This window comes from Ahaetulla prasina, chromosome 7 (assembly GCF_028640845.1).
Source record: "Ahaetulla prasina isolate Xishuangbanna chromosome 7, ASM2864084v1, whole genome shotgun sequence".
Classification (NCBI taxonomy): domain Eukaryota; kingdom Metazoa; phylum Chordata; class Lepidosauria; order Squamata; family Colubridae; genus Ahaetulla; species Ahaetulla prasina.
This window is the reverse complement of record NC_080545.1, coordinates 46,338,341-46,358,378: the sequence shown is the minus strand read 5'-3', so window position 1 is coordinate 46,358,378 and position 20,038 is coordinate 46,338,341. Positions and strand designations below refer to the sequence as shown.

Below are 20,038 nucleotides of genomic sequence, written 5' to 3'. Positions count from 1 at the left end.
TTCCATTGCTTCTTGTCAGCGGCTCTTGAACTTTGTGGGGGTTTTGCCAAGAAAGCCTTTCGCAGGTTGCCAAAGGCAACAAACGTTGGTGATAAGGCCGCACGACTGTTCATTAAGAATTTGTTTTGGACTAAGCTGAGAATGGATTAATTCTCAGCTTTTTTAATAAAATAAGTTTGTTCAGGCCTGTATTGTGTTTGGTAATCACTACTTGGGCCTCGGTCACAACTCCTCTGATCTAAACCCTATTGAGAACTTGTGGGCTCTTCTTAAACGGGAGATTTACAGTAAAGAAAAACAGCAACCTCTCTGAACAGTGTCTGGGAGGCTGTGGTTGCTGCTGCACAAAAACCCAATTGTCAACTGATCAAGAAACTGACAGACTCCATGAATGGAAGACTTATGACTGTTACTGAAAAGAAGGGTGGCTATATTGGTCACTGATTTTTTTTTAAATGTAAATTTTAGTTGTTTGCTTATTATTCTCACTTTAACAGATGCAAATAAACGAGTAAGATGGGCAAATTTTTAATTTTTAATTTGTTGCATAATAATTCTTAACACTAAGAGTTGCCCAATAATTGTGCACACATAGATATTCTCCTAAGAAAGCAAAACCTCACTTTTACTTTCTTAAATATTCAAGTTTGAGATTTATTAACATTTTGGATTGACTGATAGCACTGTAGTTGTTCAATAATAAAATTAATCCTCCAAAATATAACTTGCCTAATGTGCACACAGTGTAGAACAAAAATATTTATGTAAGAATTAAACAAGGTATCATAATACATGCAAGATAATTACTAGAATAATTCTGAAGACACAAAACAAATTTAAAATAAAGTCCTTTAATAATATGAACTTATTAATATCTTTCAAATGTATATGTTCTAAAGATGTACATGTAGAATCTTTCTGGAAAATCATTTTCCAATTCAAATTCAAATCTTCATTGTCAGTGCACAATATGTGTACAATGAGATTGGTTGAGCTCCCTCAGTGAATGCCCCCCAACAAAATACAACTCACAGTGAAGAGAGAAAATCCCTAACCCAATAAATCATATTAAAACACCCAGTCCTATTGCACCCGTTTTGCAATTTTGCGTATTGTGTTACAAAAAATAAAGTACAATAAAGCTTCGTGTTACACTAAAGTAACACAAATCTTTATATTAGTTCCAATCTTGGTGCTCTACCGACAGGAAGATCAATCTCACAGAATTCTCAGAAGTAATAATTTTAGCTAGGAAAATGTGAGAGCTGATGAAAGTTAGTGGAGGTCTCTGTCTTATGCTATAAGTTATTTATTTCAAGCAATTGTTATATTATCAGCTGTGGTTGTGCAGTGGTTAGAATGCAGTACTGCAGGCTCATTGCTCACTCCAGGGGCAATATGCTAACATTGTAAACTGCTTAGAGAGGGCTATAAAGCACTGTAAAGCAGTATATAAGTCTAAGTGCTAATTGCTGTTGCTATCATGTACCTGGTATCAAAAATGATAAATCTCATGTTACTATATTTATGGATACAGTATTTTAATGTTATTTAACATTATATAATATAATGTATAAGATAGAAGTTTTCTCTAGAAGAATAGAAGAGAAAAGCTTAGTCTTGCTTAACTAATCAGTTAAATTGCAACAATATACAATTCTTTATAATTTTTTGGTCACAAATATTTTGCTATAATTTTGTCTCTTTCAGCTCTTCAGAAATAAGATATTTAGATTACATGTAATTTGCTATGCGAAGTCTTAGCTTGCCTGTAAGAAAGCATAGTTTTCAAAAATGAAACTATTTAAAAACAATTCAATACCTAGCATCCAGAAGTAAAGACAGTGCAGCAAGAAGACCACACCAACATGCATTCACCATTTCTTCCCAAACAACTCTGTGATCTTAAAGAAAACAAGTTTACAATAATATTAAATAATACTTAGCAAATTAATTATAGAAGATATATTTCTTGGTGCATTTTGGTTTTCACTTAATGTACACTGTCCCCACAGTCATGTGATCATAATTTCCAACATCCTTTGTCAGGTATCAACAAGAAAAGTCAATGGGGCAGCTGGCAGGAAGTCACAAGTCATGGTCATATGAAGTGCTTACTTAAATATCCACATGATCCTTGCTTAATGACAACAGTTGGGACTGCCATCATGAAGTGGTACAAACAAAGGATGTCATGCTTTATAACTGTTGTTTAGCAATGACAATTCCAGTTCCAATTGCCATTGTAAACTGAGACTGCCTGCATTTTATTCACATAATGAAGAGTAAGTAATTTATTGATGCAAAAATGCAAAGTTACATACAATTCCAAAATAATTTTTTAATTTTCATATTTTCAATGTGCAGTCAAGTGCTTTAGGGGAAATATATTTCACCTATTGTCATCTTATGAGGTAATGCAGATAAGACGTATACCAGTGGTGGGATTCAGCCAGTTCGCAACACATCGGAAGAACCGGTTGTTAACTTTCTGAAGAGTTTGGCAAACTGGTTGTTGGAAGAAATCGTTAGGGCAGAGAACCAGTTGTTAAATTACTTGAATCCCACCACTGAAGTATACCCAGAAATACTATTCTAACTTTATTATAAGTTGACAGTAACAGAATCTTGCAAATCTGAAAGTACATCTCTCCCTGCTCACATCTACAGTCAAAGAAACTAGAGACGGTCCTTGTGAGATGCAGGTCTCTATTTCCTCTGCAGGTTAAGCTGCCTATTATCTGACCATTGTCTAGACAGTGTCTTCTCCTCCTGTCTCCCAAGATTAATCCCATATTCCATTACATCTTTAATTCAAACTTGTAATAACCAATCTAAAATGTTATTAAATACATCTGTCCGAAGTTTGGTAATAGAATGGGATTTTTTTTAGTGAGATAATACATGCCAATTATAGGGCAAAACTAATGGAATATTTCAACAATAGTCATAAACAAAATCTAAAGAGCTAATTTTGTATATTTAAAAACTATCAAATAAATAAATATATTTTAAATCAACAGTTTGGTCTGAATAGAAAGCGTACTTCATTCAGAAACACATCCTATCAGCTCCTTAGCACCTTCCTCCTGTTATCAACCCAGTTTTAGATATCATCATATACCTGTATCTTTGTCAGTTTCATCGGATGCTGAATGAAAATCCTGGTGGTACGAAGATGCTGTCAGTGTGGACTGTGCATCGACTGTTGATACTTGACTGTTTATTTCAGTATGTCCCAATTCTTCTTCAATCATGTTAGTTATGCCACGGACAAGATCCAGCAAACAATGAAATGCTACTGACATAGCATAGCCTTCGGGAATTGTTGGTGGCTCAACTTTATCCAACATTTCTAGACTAAAATATGAAGAAAAACCCATCCAAAATCAATCATATGGAACTGCTGATTTATGAATAGATTTACATTACTGCAAAAGACCAGCATGCAAGTCCATACTCAAAAGAGAATTAAAACATATTAACCTGAGTCAATAAGACAGCTGAAAATAAAACTGGTTAAATTGTTACTTTTCAAGCTGGATGATTTAGGGAAATGGAAATTCTCTAGACCAGCAGTCCCCAAAATTCCGGCTCTGCGAACAGGTGGTGGCTGGGGTGGGGGGGAGAGGGATGGTTTCAAGCCCTGTGTACCACTTGAGCAAATGCAGCTTTGCGCACTTGCCTGTTGCTTGCGCGCGCTGGTTTCCAACAGGCTGCGGCCTGGCACCAGGTTGCGGACAAGGGGTTGGGAATCCCTGCTCTAGACTGATTAAACCAAATAAGAAAATATCAATATTTAATGCTTTGAACATCTGTATGTCAAAAGAATTAGCCTCTGAAGCTTTCAAATACTATTCTGATCCAAAGGCCTGATGCCATAAGAATATCTTGCGTTATTTATTGCATTTTTGTTCTGGTCTTTCATTAGGTAAGTTTGTAGGGCACACAGAATGAAATCCAGAACAATTTCAAACATAACAAAATGAAATAATCTAAAAGTAAAGGATATAATTAATTAAAATACCAAGTAACAACATGTAATATGATGCTAACCATCTGAAAAAAACCCATCTGTGTGATTTTATGAAGACAGAACAGTGATGGGAAATATTTATCTGCTGCCATCACTGTGATGCAACAGATCCAAAAATATTCTCTAGATTGGGGTGTCAAACTCATGGCCTGTGGGCTGGATCCGGCCCATGGGGTGCTTAGATCTGGCCCATGGGGCCATCCTAGAAACAGCAAAGAATTGGCCCATGGTGCCTCTGCCAGTGAAAACGGAACTCGGGAGGGCCACGTGCAGCCCTCCTGAGCTCTGTTTTCACTGGCAGAAGGTTGCAGGAGACCATCGCAGCCGAAAATGGAGCTCGGGAACCCGTTTTCACTGGCAGAGCACACAGGCCACCACAGGTGCCCCTGACACAAGTGATGTTGAGCTGGCCACCCCCACCTGGCCATGCCCACCCCGGACCCCGAGGTCAAACACAACCCTGATGCAGCCCTCAATGAAATCGTGTTTGATATCCCTGCTGTACATCAAAATCAGTTACAGTTCTACATTCCTCTTCAGTTCTGTTTTACTTCTTGTAAGTTGTCCTTGATTTACAACCATAATTGAGCCTGGAATTGTTAAGTGTGTTAGATGACAATGTTACATTTTTTGTGGCAATTGTTAAGTTAAGCAAATGGGAAAGTCATTAGGTGAACCCATTCTTTACAATGGGTATCTTTTGTTGGAAACCACAAGTAAATGCCAGCTTCTAACAAAACATGTAAACTGCACTCCTGTGACCATGGGACATTGCAAACAGCTTTAAATGCAGGATAGTTGTTGAGCACCCAAAATGTGATCATGGAACTGTGGGGGGTTGGGGGTAGGCTGCAAAAGTTAGAATTTCAAATCTCAATCATAAGTACCTTATGGGGGTCCTTCATAACTTTAAATGGTTGCCAGTCATTAAGACAGGACTACCTGTATGTTTATCAACCCACAGTCCATCCCAAACCAGGGAGCTTGTTAGTTTTCCCAAAAGTTGAAGAAGGTGCTCAATATTAAACAAACATAATTTTTTTCTATTCTAAATATTGATAGTATTTCAATCAATGTAAACCTTATATGTGTTTATTTAAAAGTTAACTTTATTTCATTCAATTGCATTTTAATTAATTATTTGAACCAAGTCAAATAAGAATATCCATTTATTAATTCAAACATTTGATCTTCTATTCTAAAAATACAATACGTTTAGCACTGCAACATTCATTTGCATCAAAAGTAAAGTTTCTTGAGTTAATAGGGGGCTGAAATATACCCAAAGTTTGTTTTTACAGAGTTTTACAGATAGACTTATGACCAAAATTGAGGCCAAAATTTCCACTGCCATCTAAAGCAATTAAGTGAGTTGTGCTTCATTTTACGATTCTTGCCACAGTTAACCAAATCACTATAGTTGTTAAGTGAATCATTGACTCTGCTTCTCGGAAGTGCAACTGTTATAAATACATGCCAGTTGCTAAGTGCCTGAATTCTGATCATTTTGATCATGGCGATGCTACAACAGTCATAAGTGTGAAGAAAGGTCATAAGTCCTTTTTCAATGCTTTTTTAACTTTGAACAGTCACTAAATGAATAAGTTGAGGACTATCTGTATTATAAATTGCCATAATTAAAAAGTACATTTTAAATTACAAAGAAAACTAGTTGTATCTAGTAGTTTAAGGTGATGGACTAGGACCAGGGAGGCCCATGTTCCAGTTCTCTTAGGGACAGAAGCCAGCTGGCTTACTTGGCCCACAAGTTACGCTCAACAACAAGTGATTTTTATCAAGTAGTCAGTCATATTGTCCATTACAATAATTACTTCAATTTATTTGCTTATTTAGCAAATTTACACAGCTGTCCATCTCACAAGTGACTCTATGTGATTTACAAGCAAAATAACAATTAAAAACAATTAAAACAATTAACTTTTGTATGCCTGATATAAAAACTTGGACACAAATAAAAACAAAAATAGAAAATAAAAACATAAAGTAATAAAACATAAAAATACCATAAAAGATAATGGGAATATAACTATCATTTAACCTTATTCAACCATTCTGAAAGCTTGCCTAAGGATCCCCAGGATTCATGAAGAACCACATTTTTAAGGCTTTCTGGAAGACTAACAGAAATGGAGCTAATCTCAGCTAGGGGAGAGTGATGTTTGTGGGATAAGAAGATTACAGAATTTTTCATTTTTTTATAACATTTCCAAATAATTCTAACTGGGGTCTCCTTACACAAACTTAGGAATGGTTTTTTAATGAAGACTTTTTTTAAAAAAAACCAAATGGGATTATAACACCATTATTACCAATTTTTGATTACTCTAAATAACATACATATGTGCTGAGGGAATGGAGGATATTTTACTCTGAAGTTTTGAGAAGATGAATTAAACAAGTTTATAAAAAGAGAGAAATAAATTATTTCACTTACTACGTAGCTTTAGCACTACCCTGTGCAGATATATTGAGGATAGGTATCCAAGTACCTCTATATTCAAAAGCAGGTAATACGGTCACACCTCCACCAATACCTAACATTCCAGGATTGGATTGTGCTGAGGTTGTACCACCAGGAACATTGCCTCCTGTACAAACAAATAAGAAAAAATAATGTGATATATTGCGTTATGCAGTAAAACAAAAGACAGAAAACTTTAAATACTAATGATTCAATCTTCACTTCTTGTAATCCTGCAATATATAGAGAATACTTACATGATCCAGAATTGAATTAGATAATAGCTTAAACAGTGAAAAGATTAATTTATTGATATAAGCCAGACATGTCAAACACAAGGCCTGTGTTCTGGCCCAGAAGGCCGCCACTTGCTTCCATGCTCCACTAGCCGGCCTGGCCTAGCAGCCTGTGAGACATCCCTTTTGCTGAGGCGGGGTGGGGGGGCGCTCACTGGCTCCCGGGTGGCTGCATAGGTCAGATCTAAGGTTGACCACGTTCCGGTCCCCGTGTGGGAAAGCCACAGCTACCAGCAGCACGGCCATCGGCAGAGCTGCCAATCTCTCTTCCCCTCATCCTTCCTGAGTGCAGATGAAAGAAGGAGATGGGAGTGACAAGCGAGGGATGGAGGGAGGGAGGGAGGAAGAAAGGAAGGAGGGAAAAGGGTAGGGATAGAAGGAGAAAGGGGGGAGGAGAAGGAAGAAGGAGGACGGGAAAGAGGGAAAGAGGAAGAAGGAAGGAAGGAGAGAAGGAAGGAAGATGGGAATGAGAAAGAAGAAAGGAAGGAAGATTATGAAGGAGGAAGAAGGAGGAAGGTCTGAGGGAAGTCCTACCTTTGCACTTGGCCACCAGCAGCCCTGCTGCCCTTTCGTCATCCCCTTGCCCCATCCACTCCCGGTGGTCTCCCATCCTATAGCTGAGGATGCTCTAGTAATAAAGCTGGGTCTCCCAGCTGTCCCACACACTTTGCCCTCCCGCACACGCCATGACCTACCTGGCCAAGGAGAGTGAGCATAGCAGCAGCATCCTTCAGAAGAAGGTAAACGCAGCTAGGCACTCCCTTGGAGCTGGGTTGTGGGGCTGGGTTGTGGGGTCCCGGTGCCCTGGAGACTGGGCTGGGCACTTGCCCTCCACTGCCCAGGGCTCTGGGCAGCCTGCGCTGCTATCTGGGGATCTTCTACCTGGCCTGAGAGGGACAATGAGGCTCCTCTGGTGAACAAGGGTTTGGTGCTCACCCTGCTCTTGCCTTCCTCTACTGAAAACAATGGATCCCCCCAGACTCACCTAAGCTACCATAAGCCCCTGACATGAGTCATGTCGAGCTGGCCATGCCTCTGGTCATGCCCCACAGTCTCTCCCCAAGGTCAACCACAACCCTGATACAACCCTTGAGTTTGAGTTTGACACCCCTGATATAAGCTATCAGAGTTCTTTCAGAGTTCTAAAAATGTAAAGCATATTCTGAAGATCATAGACTGCCCTCTTATCAAATATGCATTTCTTTGTGCAAAAATGCAAATGAATGATCATATAAGTAAAAAAATTCTAGCAGAAGAATTATAAAATAATAATAAAATAAATATATATTGAAATAGGATTGGTCCTTGAATAAACAATTTAAAACAATAACATTCCATTTACCAGTTTGATTTATTGTAGCTGAGGCACTTCCTGTGTTTGGTACAAGAAACAATGATTGAATAAATGATCCCAAAGCATTCACAATGTCACGGAATACTTTGGTAGAATGCTGCTTCATATCATAAGATTGACAAAATGACCTGGTAAAAATATGAGTAAAATCATTGTTACTTTTATTTTCAAACTTCTACTGGATAAACAATTTGTGACCCTATATTTTAAAATAATCATCCTTATGTTTCATTAAAATTAGGAAAAGACCTCATGTTTTACAGCACAGCTTTTAAATTCAATAATTCAAAATAGATTTTAATATCAGGACATTGTAATATTTTCTGGCACACCCAGCAAGAATTCTAGAATACCTCCAAATATATACTGTAAATATTTTATTTTAAAAATCACTTAATTTGGTACATCAGTTCAGGAAAAGTCCTTACCTTAGTAGTTGTGGTTGCACACAAAGTCTGTGTATGGATTCTGCTGCAACAGCTCTTAACCACTGAGGTTTATCTGAATCCAGAAACTTTACAAGTAATGACAGAAAGATTTCACATTCAGTTACCTAAAAAAAACAACACACACACACAAAAAAAAAACCCACTGTGTTAAGGGACAAATAATTCTAATATAGATTAATGTATGCAATAGGTTACTGTTACTTACATGTTATGTTTAGCTACAACCTCAGTTTTAATGGGAAGCAGGATTAAGAAATCTCATTTCTAAACAATTAGAAAATAATTGAGTACAATTTTTCAAAATACAAATTATTCTAATTTGTACATACAATGGTCTACAACAAAACCCTCTGAAATGTACTTCTGAATAGAGCTATATTGAAAATGACCAAGGGTGACTTAAGTTTATAGAACAGAAATAGCACGTATCACATTTTGGTTCATAAGATACTTAAGATACTTCATTTGACCAATAATATTAAAATTGCATTCTTACCAACAAAGTATAGAACTGTTTGATTAATACAGAAACAACTCTCAAAAGGCGCATACAAATAGGAAAATAAGGCTTTTCCACTGGTGCAGGTGAAGATGAAGTACCAGAGCCTTGTCTGAATTTGATATTTGGTGAGAAGAGCTTAATCACCAGTGGACAAACTCTTTCTTTCAGAAGGAAACTAAATTCTTGATGCTGAAAGTAAAAAGAATGTTAACATGGTACATTTTAGTAGAAAAAAACCCACTAGTAATCTTTAGGAATGCTATGTTGATATTAACATTCTAAAAGAAGCCATAAATACATATGCTTCAATATTTTTAACCTTCAGAAGGATAGGTATATCAAAACACATATGATCTTATCTAACCAACCAACTCTGAATTGATAAAAATATTATAGGAAAAAATGAAATCAAATGATATTAGGTTATGACTTTTTAATTTTGTATGACCCTACTAAGTTATCTAAACATGATTAAGACTGCCAATATTTGAATGTTAGTAGATACTTTCTAACAGTTTAATATCTTTTCCAGCCTACTCCTATTTATGTCTAAATATGGATAGTTAAACTTACATGTCAGAAATTCTATCAGCTTCTGTCTACAATTAATAAATAAAAAGTCACCTGTAAAAATACTTGTGGGAAATCATTGAGGACTGATTCAAGTAGCTCCAAACCAAATGTTCGAGTCATTTCTGTCATACCTACAAGCCAGTAAGGGGCATCAGCATTAACTAGTTGACAAAGATCCTAAAACAAACAAACAAACAAACAAACAATTATCCTGTATCTTTGTTACTGCAATCAGTCTGGAAAAACTATAAAGTTCTATTCGTTTTAAAGAGGAAAGAATGACTATGTAAAAGACCTGCCCCAGTTGGTCCCTCAGGACAGTAAGATTCTTGAATCTATTGAATTGAATCAAAAGAATTTTTACTGAAAGTGATTGCAGTAAAGTCATGCGGAATCTGAAGATCCCACACAAACCATAAATCAATTCTTTTGTTTCCCCAAACCCAACACCCCTGACCAGACCACCGGCAGCCAATGTAATGCTGAGAGAATGTTTTGAGAATGCTGAGGTGCTCAGCAGATAACAGGTCACTCTCAGATGAAACTGGCTGGGAGGGAGTCTGCCCTCTCTCCTAAGACAATTCCCCTCCCTAATTCCCAAGCATCCAGGCAAAAGTAAAAGCATCCAAAGCATGCCATCCCTTTCCAACAGAAGGGCAGAACATGATAGTGGACCTGATAGACTAAACAAATTTACTTGCTAATAAACTTATTATGACATCTGCAATAATAATTCTGAGCCTGTGGATAATTCTATAAAATATTTCATGCTGATTATAAAGCATATAATCTGCCTTTTATATCTTATAATCACCATGTAAATAACAACTGGAAGACATGGATTAATAATTGGTTGCCAATTCAAATGTCATAAATTAGTTTCCCTCAAATCAGGTAAAATAAAAGAGAGTAATTATATAAAGATGTCAATAGCGCTAAACTGACTAAAAACTATCCCATTATAAATGCAATAAAATTGCCTTTATTCAATTGCATTTTTTGCTCTAATGATAAAACTATAGATTCGTTTCTTTTGCACTTAGACAAGAACATTCTGTCTGTTCATTAAGACTTTTTGTTTATTTATTCAATTTTTAGCATGTTAAATTGCTGTTATAAAATCTTTTCAATTTGACAAGTATCTTTAAACATGGCACATTTTCTGAGCATAATGAGTTCTGAATATGTCCTCAAATTTAAACAAATAGCAAGTCTGTTTATCTTAACTAATGCTGCAATCCTACAATCTAGGGAAGATGTTTTAGGGCTAAAGGTTAATTTGATCTTCCCATCCTGTATCTTTCTTCTAGAAGAGAGGAAAAGAAGTTCTATTCTCTACAGTTACTTCAATAAATATTATCATTTTATTATATTGGGATATGAATACTGGACAGAGGAAAGGAGAGTTTGACAATGTATGTTCTTGAATACTTCATAACCACTAACCCAAGAAAAGTTTGTACCAGAAACTTATAAGCATAGTGAATTTATTTTCATTGCTAAGGAAATAAAGGAATATAACAGCTATCAATAGTTTCATGGAATTATAAAATACCTTTTACCAGACCTAAGTACTGGAATTTGTATGCATGTATGCTTCAAGTCAGTGTTGAATTCTGATGACTGCTTGGACTAGTCCTTGAAAGTTTATTGGTAAGATTTTTAAAAAGTGGTTTGCCTTATTCCTAGGGCTGAGAGAGACCTTTTCACATAAATTAGTGTTGGGGTAAATGATATTGCTTTTAGATTTATTTATTGTATTTATTACATTTATTTATTTATTGTAGTTATATTTCATCACAACCAATTCATCTCCAATTAGCTATATAATTTATGTGGAGACCAATTTACATGAACAGTCAAGGAAAAACATAAATAAAAAAATACCTGAAAAAGCATATATGCATCTTTAGCACATGGTTTCAAGGTGCTTACTGATCTTCTGTTACTATTTCCTTGATTTCCTACTGGTTCTTCAATAAAACCTATATTAAATATAGATCCAATTCAGAAAATATAAAGTGAACAATACGGCATTCTTTCTCCCTACATTGATTCAATGACTTAAATGTTTTGCAAGAAGCTTTGTTGTCTATATTCTTCTTCTTATAGTTGCTTTGTTCTCCTGCTAAGTAGGAAAAAGTATACATATCTAGCAAAAAATCAGTAATCAAGAAATGAATCCTGCAACTAATCACAAAATGAAATGTATATATGACAATTGCTAAGCAATGAATTAACTATATAAATGCATGGGTATGTGCAGTGTGCATGTATGCAAAAATTAAATTATCCTTATTTTTGTGAACTAAGAAAACAGACTGGATGCACTTCTGTCTGATCTAAAGACTACTGATAGTCCTAGATGGTCTTCCCTATATTAGAGTTGTAATAATTTGCTTTCAAATAAAAGTTTAGCATATGCCTAAGACAAAATTGAATATCTACTATCCTGTTTCCCCCAAAATAAGTCATCCCCTGATAATAAGCCCAATCGGGCTTTTGACCACATGGGTATAAGGCCAAGCGCTTATTTCAGGGTTCAAAAAAAATATAAGACAGGATCTTATTTTCGGGAAAACACGGTATATTACAAGACATACGCACCTTTATAGCGTTCATCCTCAGCAACCACTCTTTCAAAAACAACGGTAACTACCTGCCGGACTGTGGCTGCTGCAGTATTATTGGTGATATTATCTTTTGTAAAGTGTAATCGAAAACAAAGAACAATTGCCTAAACAGTAAAAATTAAAACATTCTCATTACTCAACAGAAAAACATTCTCATTTACTAAAGAGAAACGTCATATTCTTGCAATTTATAATTTTAATGTTGTAAGATGATGTTGCAAATATGTTTAATAAATAAAATAAAAAACATGATTTTCTAGAAATGATTCCAGAAATTATTGTTAAGGAAACATGGTATTATGTGTATAAAGATTTTCTTCTTTAGGAAAGCTTCCTGCTTCTCCCTCCTTTCTAACCCTACCCACCCCGCTGTGGAAGAAAGTGCCTCAATGAAAACTTCAAAAGACGGGGACTCTCCTCTCCGCCATAAAACTTCACAAGTTGAACCAGATTGCCAATATCGTCCAGTGCCCCAGCAGCAAAGGAAGAGTAAAGGTATATAGTATGTGAAGTTGGTGAGTTCTGTGGTTAAAACAAAAAAAGAAAAAGAGAGCCCCGATGTGCATTGGGAAAATTGAGGTACACAAAGAGGACAATAGGAAAGGTGAAGAGGAGGAAATGTGGGCAGCTTCTGTGTGCTTTCTGCATAGCCAAGTTATTTGCAGATTGTGGGCATACATGAATGCATCCAGTTATGCTAAAAAAGACACAAACTGGCACTAAACACTAGCATTTATTTGATTAGAAAATATACAATAGGAAAGAAAATATGGATGCTAGACCTATGGGGAAAAAAATAGCTTACGAAGAGACAATAAATAGGCTTTCTATTATAGAGCCTAATCCTAGAAAAAACCAGAAATAAACTGAATATAGCTTTAAGCATATCAAAAATAAAATCTAAATGCATTCTAATTATCATTTGCTTCTGACTTACCTACCTCTTTCCTATGCAGACCTGAGTATATCACACTTGGGCTGCAAAAATATGGGCATCTATTAGAGGGCAGAAATACTAAACGTGTGTGTGTGTGTGTGTGTGTGTGTTAGCAGTCATTGGGATTGTTGCAACCCAGGTAGTATGCCTAGCAAACATTGCTCAGATATTGGATATAAAATATGATGGCCCAGCATAGAGTTCTGGAGTTACTGTGCAAAAGCTCTCAAAGGCATTGAGTTGGGAATGTCTTATAAAGCTGTTATTTCTGAATTACATCTGAGAGGGACTCAGAATTTAGGCAGGTTAATAGAAATGGAATTTCAGATTTTTAAAAAACCTTGCTATGGTTATAACAACAACAACCCAGAAGCCACATCTTTTATTTAAGGAAAGAAAGTAGCTAAGGCAGAGTATGTTAAACATTTACAGAGTTACTGAATTGCTTTTTTCTCATAATAAAAATATTCATGCAATTGATTAGTAATAGGTTCATATAAGATGTAGAAAAAGAAAGATGTGAAACCTTTTAAATAAGATTGCAGTAGTAGTGTAAAAATCTATAATGGTATGTAATTTTCCTGCTAATTTCCCTTGCTGTGATTGTACACAAAAACATGGCCAGAGAAATTCAAGGACTGAGTCATTCTGATACAGATAAAATTAGTTGATGTCATTTTGTCATTCATTAATTCTGAAAAGCACAAAATCATTACCTTAGAAAGTACTTCATCGTGGACAACAGTATTGGTTGTTAGTAATACAAGAACAGTTTGAAGCAGCTTAAGTTCCTCAAGGCTATTTTCCATAAGTTGCCAAAGCATATTAATAACATTTCCAGCAGCAACCTTGGAAGAAATTGAGACATACAATTACTGTAAATGTCTAGACACAGAGGGCTCACTCTTTAAATTGGTATTGGTTTTTAAATCTCCAAAACAGTGATCATTAACCTTTTTGTCCTTGAATGCCAAAAGGGCGCGTGCATGACAGCGCACGCGTGCCCACACCCATAATACAATGTGTGCATGAACACCCCCCCCCCCGGTGCATGTGCATGCAACCCCCCCGCATGCATGTGTGACCCCCACTGTGCCCATTTTGGGCCTAGCAGGCCTCCCTGAAGCCTCCTGGAACCAAAATCAGGGTGCGGGAGCACTGCTCCACCCCCCGTGCATGCCTACACTGTTACTGGTCTTATGTCTGCCTTGTATGCAGCTTTATTCCTCTCTAGCATTCATTTCCATTGTTCAATGATGCATTTCCTGCCTCTCTAGGATTTATCTCTATCTACTCCTGCGAGACACTTCCTGTTCCTGTTGGATGTATATAGTTATATTCTCGATGGCTTGTATAGTATTTAAACTGCATTTTGATTGAACAACAGCGCTGCAGAGACCTGAAAATCAGGTGGCTGGTGGGAGCTCCACACGCAGAACTACGCTGGGCAAGGGCTTGCGTGCCGGCAGAGATGTCTACGTGTGCTACCTGTGGCACGTGTGCCATAGGTCCACATCATGGCTCTAGAACAATACATACTGAAAATATTTTGCTTCCTATTTTTATTTTTGATATTTTCATGTGTACTTAAACATAATGTTAGGTGAGGTTTCTGCAGATGGTTCTTGCTTAATGACCACTTGTTTAGCTACCATTCAAGCCTAGAAGAGCACTGAATAAGTAGTAATTATGGCAGTCCTCACACTTACAGCCACTTCAACATCCCCATGGTCATGTGACTGTGATTTACAAACTTCCTTGCTAGCTTCTTTTTTTTTTTTTATTGAAAAGGTTTTACAACCTTCCTTGCTAGCTTCTGACAAGCAAACACAATGCAGAAGCCGGCATGAAATTATAGTCACATGAGGTCCTTGCTTAATGATTCACATAGCTTACTCAACGACAGCAACTGGGACTGGTGGAACTGCCATCACTAAACAATGCACTTTTTTTTTTGCTTATGAGTACAGCTTAATGACAGAATTTCCAGATCTAATTAGATCATTAAGTTAATTGCTAAGGAAATAAAATACAGTATGCTTAATCTTGAATACATATTATAATATTATGAGCTGTGGTGGTGCAGTGGTTAGAAGGCAGTACTGCAAGCTACTTCTGTTGACTGCTGGCTGCCTGCAATTTGGCAGTGTGATTCTCACCGGTTCAAGGTTGACTCAGCCTTCCAGCCTTCGAGGTTGGTAAAATGAGGACCCAGATTGTTGGGGGCAATATGCTGACTCTGTAAACTGCTTGGAGAGGGCTGTAAAGCACTGTGAAGTGGTATATAAGTCTAAGTGCTATTGCTATGATAGATTTGTTCCCCAAAGTATGTATATTTATATTAAAGACATATTTTCTTAAATATAAATCATTTATTAACTTTTATTTAATACTTTTCAAAGATCTTATAAATAGATTTGAGTAAATGATCTTAAAGCTACCAACCTTAGTAGTATTTTTAAAAATCATAATCTTTAGTATAATGCTGTGTGTTGACAGAAAATTCCCAACAGCCTTGCATATCTTTTCCTATTCCTTAGTATTTCAGAATTATGGTTTCTGTTATATTAGCATCAATAATACCTTCAATCAGTATATAGATCCGTGATGGCAAACCTGTGGCATGCAGTGTTCAGTCCCCTCCGGGCCTCAGCCACATGAGCTGGCTAAACGAGCCAGTAATTGAGCACTGCTATCAGTCCTGGCAGGGAATCTGCAGCTGCCTGCCAAAGTCTCCCTTTTATCTTGGGGTTGCCAGGCAACCAAGAAGTCAGCAGTCCAGGCCGAATGTTCAGCTCAATTCTCCCAGAGTCAAATAATTCAGCTCAATTTTTGCTCGTCACGGAGCAGAAGAGCAGCCAGTGCTGCTTTTATACTCTGTGGGTGTGGCTCTGTGGCTCAGCACTTCCTAGGCCTGCCCCACCCCTGCTTCTGTTGTTCCTGCCTCTCCTGCCTACGAAACCTAGAGTCCAGCCAGGCCTCGGGGGGGCGGGGGGGAAAGAGTCAGGGGACGGAGGCCTCGTTATCTCCTCCACCTGGCCTGCCTCTGGCTCCTGGAGCTGAGCCAGGGAAGCCGGTGCTCCAGAGGTAAGTCCTGATGGCCCTTCCCCCTCACTTTCCGAGTCACTTTCTGGCAGGGGGCCTGGCTCAGGGGGCGCAGACACAATACGCAGAGCCATCTTTCCGGGCATGAGAGCTGTCGCCCAACTCACCTGCAGCTGCACATGCATGCATGTCCCAGCTGACGTTCAGGCCTCTGGTGCACGCACACGCAATTCAGGGGACCCAGCTGGTCTTCAGAGTTCTGCTGCATATGAGTGCGCATTTGTGCCTCCACCCAAGAGTACTTGTGCACAGTGCACACATGCGCAGCGGAACTCTGAAGACCATCTGCCGTTTGCACACCTGCATTGCACGTGTGAAAACCACGTGCATGCACAGATGGTGCGACTGCATGTGCAGCACACGGGGGATGCCCATGAAAGCCGTGTGCATGCACAGATGATGAGGTGCGCACAGCGCATGGGGAAGAAGCATGTGAGTGTGGATATCATGCACGCAGGCAAAGTGAGCGAAGTACGTACCTGTTCGGCACTTGATGAGTAAAAGTTCGCCATCACTGATATAGATAAAACATGCAACCTAGTACAATTTCTTATATTTCATATCATGCAGCTTCCACCAGCAGATAGAGTTGTACTCTCCAATTTTAATTTTAAAACAAACTCATCTATCTGATAAGAAAATAAAGCTGGCTGCTTACAACTAAATAATACATGTGTTTTAGAAGATCTTATCTACTTAAAGTAAGCTCAATTATATTAGTATACATTAATTCTCATAATGCTATCTTTAGTTCTGAACTGAAAGGCCAAGTGCCTAGCGAAAAGGTACTCCTAATATTCTGTATTAATATTACACTGGTCCCTCAGTTAATATCCCTCAGTTATTATTACACAGGTCCCTCAGTTTTCTATTACACAAATCTGAAATTTTCATAATTAATTCCTTAAAGATGTATAATACCATGAAATATTTCCACTGTATAAAATCAGTTTGGTTACCTTAACCTTACCTCTGAAACAACTTCATGAGACATGAGCCTCTGGATAGCAGCTAGACACAGCTGAGTGATCTTTGGTTCTTTTGTTCCACAGCCCATTAGAAAAGGCTGAACCACTTCTGAGCTATTCTCTTTCAAAGCTTTGAAATTGAGAGAGCAAACACAAGCAAGCAAATAAAAAAATCCAAATCAGGAATACTAAAGATACCTTTGTGATAAAAATTGACATTTGATAACATATTTAGACTAGTATCCTTTTTAACTTATGCTATAATTAAGCACCCTCCAATTAAATAACTAAATTAAAGTAAATAATAGTAGAAAAACACTAATAAGTCAACACCTATAATGAAGCTGCAAATATAACTCATATCAAATTATTTTAAGGTATATTCTTGTACTTCAAATGAGAAATATAATATTGCTATATAACTGTCCCCGAGACTACATTTTCTTACCTATTAATGGATGTTAAAAATCGTGAAAGTAGAAAAAGGTTACAACTGAAATATATTTTTATACATTTTACATTCTTCAAAAGTTAACTAATACACACACACACACACAAATGTGTGTGTGTTTATCTTTATCTATATCTATCCATCCATCCATCTTGGTTTTGCTATAAAAGGATATTCTGACATTAATTTATAGTACAAAGTATAATAAATAATTTTATTGCTAGTAGCATTATCATTTTATTTTTGAAAAAAAATCATATATAAGAAAGTTCTTATTTTTAGTTTTAGAACAATAAATAAGATAAAAGATCTGGTTTATTAGATAACTATGGCAATAGTCCACTTATGATAAAAATGGTCAATTTATGATGAAAATAGAATTATCTTTGCTGAAAATGCAGCATTTCTAGAAATATATTGGGGTTATAGTATTAATAATATGACAATGACCAAATTCAAAATTAGACAAATTGGGAATGAATAGATAAAAGTCTAATCAAATCTTGTAGAAAAAATAATTTGTTCTCAAGTAGTCTTTCTAGAAAAACTTGATATGTATATCATGTATAGGTTTTCAAATAGCTTACACCTGCTATTTCAATCAGTTTATTAAAACATACCCTCAACATCAAGTAAACACTACAAAAACCAACCAACTAGTGCCAATTTTCATTTAAACTTTACATACCAGAGTACATTAAAAATAATCCTTTTTTGTATAATCAGTAATCAAATAATCATTTAGCATTCGTGCTAAATTACAGCCAATTATTTTTCTTGCTGATAAGCAAATATGTGATAAGCAAATACATTTGGATTAAAGTCTCATACAGTAAGCAAATATTGCCATTCCTGGTGAATTTATTCTTTGCACATAATTTTTTCCATATTAAAAAAAACAAATTGTTTTTTGAAACTTGATTGTGTTATATATCACTTTTGATGAGCTGTAATGTCAAGATTCTACAGTATTGTTCCAACATTTTATGCTTATTAGCTCAAGATATAGTAATAGACCAGCATAGACCCATGTAATAATAACAACAACAAAAAATACAAAGTTCTACAAATAGAAATAGAACGACTGTGGCAAAGGCAAGCAAGGGTAGTAGCAATAGTAATAGATAGATGCCTTGGGTGCAATCCCAAAACAACTAGAGCACCACTTAAACACCACTGGTACTGACAAATTTGCCATCTGTCAATTGCAAAAGGCAGCTTTACTCGAAACAGCTTCCATCCTGCGATGATCTCTGTAACACCATCAAACATCCAGATCTGCTTATCTCAAGTCCTTGTTAAGGAAAGGTAGGCAAAAATGCCAAACCCAATCTGAACATTTGGCTGATTGTGCGATGATCAATAATAAAAATAATACAATAGAATTCCCCTTAACTCTTAATGACTCATTCTATTAAAGTTACTTTATCTATTTACATAAAGCACTCATCCTATTTAAAAACCTACTAAATTATGTAGCATTAAAGATAAGTTTCTTTTGTATTAGTATATGGAGTATTAATTAATACAGTTTTACTAGCTTTGGTTAGAAATCACTTTAGTGAACTACATTTTCGCTTCAACTGAGTTAAAAAATTAAAATCAGGACTTCCAAATTCTAAAAATAATGACAGTTAATTTCACATCAAACATAACAGATTTGACTCATATAACTTTTTAATAAAATAAATGTTTTTATTTGTTCTGTTTGCAAATAATTACCTGCTAGGATGTCACTGTGTCGTGCTGCTATTGTTTTTACTTTTATTATTCCTGACTCAGCAGCCTGTGGAAAAATAATTAAGAAATCACTGTTTGTTTTACACTTTACATAAGTAACTATATAATTAATAGCACCTTAAAATGTTATTTTTACTGTTGCATAAATTGCATCCATAAAGTGTATACATACTCCTAGCCTAGTTAAATTTTATTTACTGTATTTTTTGGACAATAAGACGCACCTGACTATAAGATACACCTAAATTTAGAAGAGGAAAACAAAAAAACGAGGGGATAGATGGATGAGGGGATAGATGGGGAACTCATCAAATTTGCAGACGACACCAAGCTGGCAGGAGTAGCCAACACTCCAGAAGATAGGCTCAAGATATAGAAAGAACTTGACAGACTAGAACATCGGGCCCTATCTAACAAAATGAAATTCAACAATGAAAAAAGGAAGGTTCTACATTTAGGCCAAAAAAACAAAAGGCACAGGTACCGGATATGTGGTACCTTGCTCAATAGTA

The 20,038-nt window shown here is 36.4% G+C and overlaps 1 protein-coding gene across 6 annotated transcripts in view; it reads right to left on the bottom strand.

The window, feature by feature from the left end:
• MON2 (MON2 homolog, regulator of endosome-to-Golgi trafficking) overlaps positions 1 to 20,038 on the bottom strand; it is an 85,050-nt gene that overhangs the window by 49,540 nt on the left and 15,472 nt on the right. For all 6 annotated transcript variants that reach the window (XR_009156125.1, XM_058191165.1, XM_058191166.1 and 3 more), the window contains 12 exons: positions 19,509 to 19,572; positions 17,338 to 17,465; positions 13,979 to 14,110; positions 12,300 to 12,429; positions 11,580 to 11,677; positions 9,744 to 9,869; positions 9,114 to 9,308; positions 8,597 to 8,721; positions 8,157 to 8,296; positions 6,492 to 6,645; positions 3,125 to 3,360; positions 1,823 to 1,904 (listed from right to left, as the gene is read on the bottom strand). Coding sequence is in view for 5 of the 6 variants with exons in the window: in XM_058191165.1 (XP_058047148.1) it covers positions 1,823 to 1,904; positions 3,125 to 3,360; positions 6,492 to 6,645; positions 8,157 to 8,296; positions 8,597 to 8,721; positions 9,114 to 9,308; positions 9,744 to 9,869; positions 11,580 to 11,677; positions 12,300 to 12,429; positions 13,979 to 14,110; positions 17,338 to 17,465; positions 19,509 to 19,572 (1,610 nt within the window). In the remaining variant the exon portion in view is untranslated. The remainder of the gene's footprint in view (positions 1 to 1,822; positions 1,905 to 3,124; positions 3,361 to 6,491; positions 6,646 to 8,156; positions 8,297 to 8,596; positions 8,722 to 9,113; positions 9,309 to 9,743; positions 9,870 to 11,579; positions 11,678 to 12,299; positions 12,430 to 13,978; positions 14,111 to 17,337; positions 17,466 to 19,508; positions 19,573 to 20,038) is intronic.